Source organism: Myotis lucifugus, unplaced genomic scaffold (assembly GCF_000147115.1).
Source record: "Myotis lucifugus unplaced genomic scaffold, Myoluc2.0 scaffold_348, whole genome shotgun sequence".
NCBI lineage: Eukaryota > Metazoa > Chordata > Mammalia > Chiroptera > Vespertilionidae > Myotis > Myotis lucifugus.
In genome coordinates, this window is record NW_005871396.1 from 303,694 (window position 1) to 305,939 (window position 2,246).

General features: G+C 63.3%; 1 protein-coding gene across 1 annotated transcript in view; it reads left to right on the plus strand.

Moving 5' to 3' along the window:
- The first annotated feature begins 334 nt into the window (after window positions 1-334).
- The window catches only part of CUNH6orf118 (chromosome unknown C6orf118 homolog), a 16,820-nt gene continuing 14,908 nt past the window's right edge, over window positions 335-2,246 (plus strand). The window contains exons 1-2 of the mRNA XM_023764792.1: window positions 335-359; window positions 1,178-1,845. Of these exons, the coding sequence (XP_023620560.1) occupies window positions 335-359; window positions 1,178-1,845 (693 nt within the window). The remainder of the gene's footprint in view (window positions 360-1,177; window positions 1,846-2,246) is intronic.

The window sequence follows — 2,246 nt, forward strand, 5'->3', positions numbered from 1 at the left end:
TATTGTCAAGGGTGGGAAAAAAAAAAAGGACACATATGTAATACCCTTTGTAATACTTTAAGCAATAAAACAATAAAAAAAAAGAAAGTGCCAGGGTATTTGGATGTTTTCTCAAATTATAAAAAGAGTTTTCTTTTGAAGCTAAAACAAGCAAGCAGACCCAGTACTCCCTGAGGAAGGCGAGAGGCCCGAGAGCGGGAGGGTCCGAGGGGGAGAGTCCCTGGGGCTGCGTGTCCGGTTGCCGGGCAGCAGAGGACCTGGAGGGGGAGGGACTCAGAATGTTTGTCAGTCTCCTTGGTAACGGCAGCCCCGCCAGGAGCCAGTGGGGAGCAGGATGGCCAAGGACTCGGACTCTGAGTGTGAGTGGGCTGAGCGCTTCGGCCGCTCGGGGATGTGTGTGATGGTGGGTTGCCCGGGAAGCCTGCGTCTCTGAGCCCCGAGTGGGGAATGAGGACCTTCCGGGGGCAGCAGCTCAGCTCCGGGGCCCCGGGGTTTGGGGTGGGTCTGCGGGTGAGGTGCCAACACAGAAAACCTCCCAGCAACGCGCAGAGGACACCGCTTTGATGTGTGTGTGTGTGTGTGTGTGTCAGTGTGTGTGTGTGTGTGTGTGTGTGTGTGTGTGTGTCTGTCCTTGGAAGCAGGGGCGTGGGAAGTGAGGGAAGGGCCGCTGGCTTTGAGGTGGAGGGGCCGTGAGTCCGGAGAAGGGGTTCCCCCAGAGCTCAGTCACCCCCATCCGCAGCGGGCGTGGGGCGAGCTGGTCCTACAACAGCAGGAACTGGGCGATGTCAGCAACCGGGGAGCCTGGAAGCGCCGTTCCCCCAAAGCCTCCAGAACTCTGCCAGGCCCCCCCCCCATGGCCGGGTGCCACCCGAGCCGAGACCCAGCCCCTCCAGGCCGCGGTTCTGACCGGACCTGCAGCTGCTGCCACGGGGCACCTGTGTGTGGCTCACTCGTCAGACGGCCGTGGGAGCTGTCGCTCGGCCTCCTTCCTGGGAGAACCCCTGGGTCCTGGTTCTGGGCCGTTGCTTCTGGGCAGAGCTGGTCTGACGAGCGGGTTTAATGTTTTCCTCTCGGTCCCTGCGCTCCTCCTCCGGGCACGGTGCATCCGTGGGGCCGCTGCGTGGCTGCCCGATTTTCCCGGGAGCGAGTGGCATGAGGTCCCGTCTTCCCTGTGCAGTCCGCCGGCCGTGGACACACCGCGCGGCCTCAGCTGTGGACGCGCTGTGGGACGTCAGGAAACTGCTGCGAAGACTCGAGAAAGGCTACCTTCAGGACATCTCCCTCCACACCACGGGGCACCTGAACCCCAACAACCTCTACAGGCCCCCCGAGAAGATCGTCCATCACTGGCCCAATGCCTACCCGCCCGCGGCGAGGAGACGCCCGGCGAAGCCGTCGGAGAAGAAGGTGGCCACGATGAAGGATGCGCTGGCCCATTTCACCATCAACACGGCGCTGCGCCCCAGCGAGGCCCCGGGCACGCCGCTGTTCCGCTACCTGCACCCCCCGGCACCGGCGCCGCCCCCCTCCGAGGGGGATGTCGCCCCGCAGCCGAGTGGGGGGGCCGGGGGCTCTCCCCCGCAGCGCAGGAGAGAGGAGCTCACGTGGCCGGAGGTGAAGGTGCTGAAGCTCAAGGCCGCGCGGTCCAGCCGGCAGTGCGTGCTCTCCCCCGCGGGCAGGGACGAGTACTGCTACGTCACCTCCCACCTGGCGGGCCTGACCAAGGCGGACAAGTACGAGGAGTTCCTGCATTTCCAGAGGAAAGTGCTGGCCACGCAGGACCTCCTGGAGAGCGACTTCACGGGGGCCAAGGCGGCGCTGCGCCTCGAGAAGAAGTTGGAGCAGGTAAGGGGGGGCTGTGGGCACAGGCGCCCAGCGCCCGGGTCTCATGCTGAGGGGGACACACCCTCCGACATCTCCGTACATCCCCAGGCAGAACGTGACAGCCGCCCGTTACAGAGAACATCACTGGGATGTAGATGGTGCCAGGCAGGGTGAGATGGTGACAGGCAGGCAGGGTGAGATGGTGACTGACAGGCAGGGTGAGATGGTGACTGACAGGCAGGGTGAGATGGTGATTGACAGGCAGGGTGAGATGGTGACTGACAGGCAGGGTGAGATGGTGACTGACAGGCAGGGTGAGATGGTGACTGACAGGCAGGGTGAGATGGTGACTGACAGGCAGGGTGAGATGGTGACTGACAGGCAGGGTGAGATGGTGATTGACAGGCAGGGTGAGATGGTGA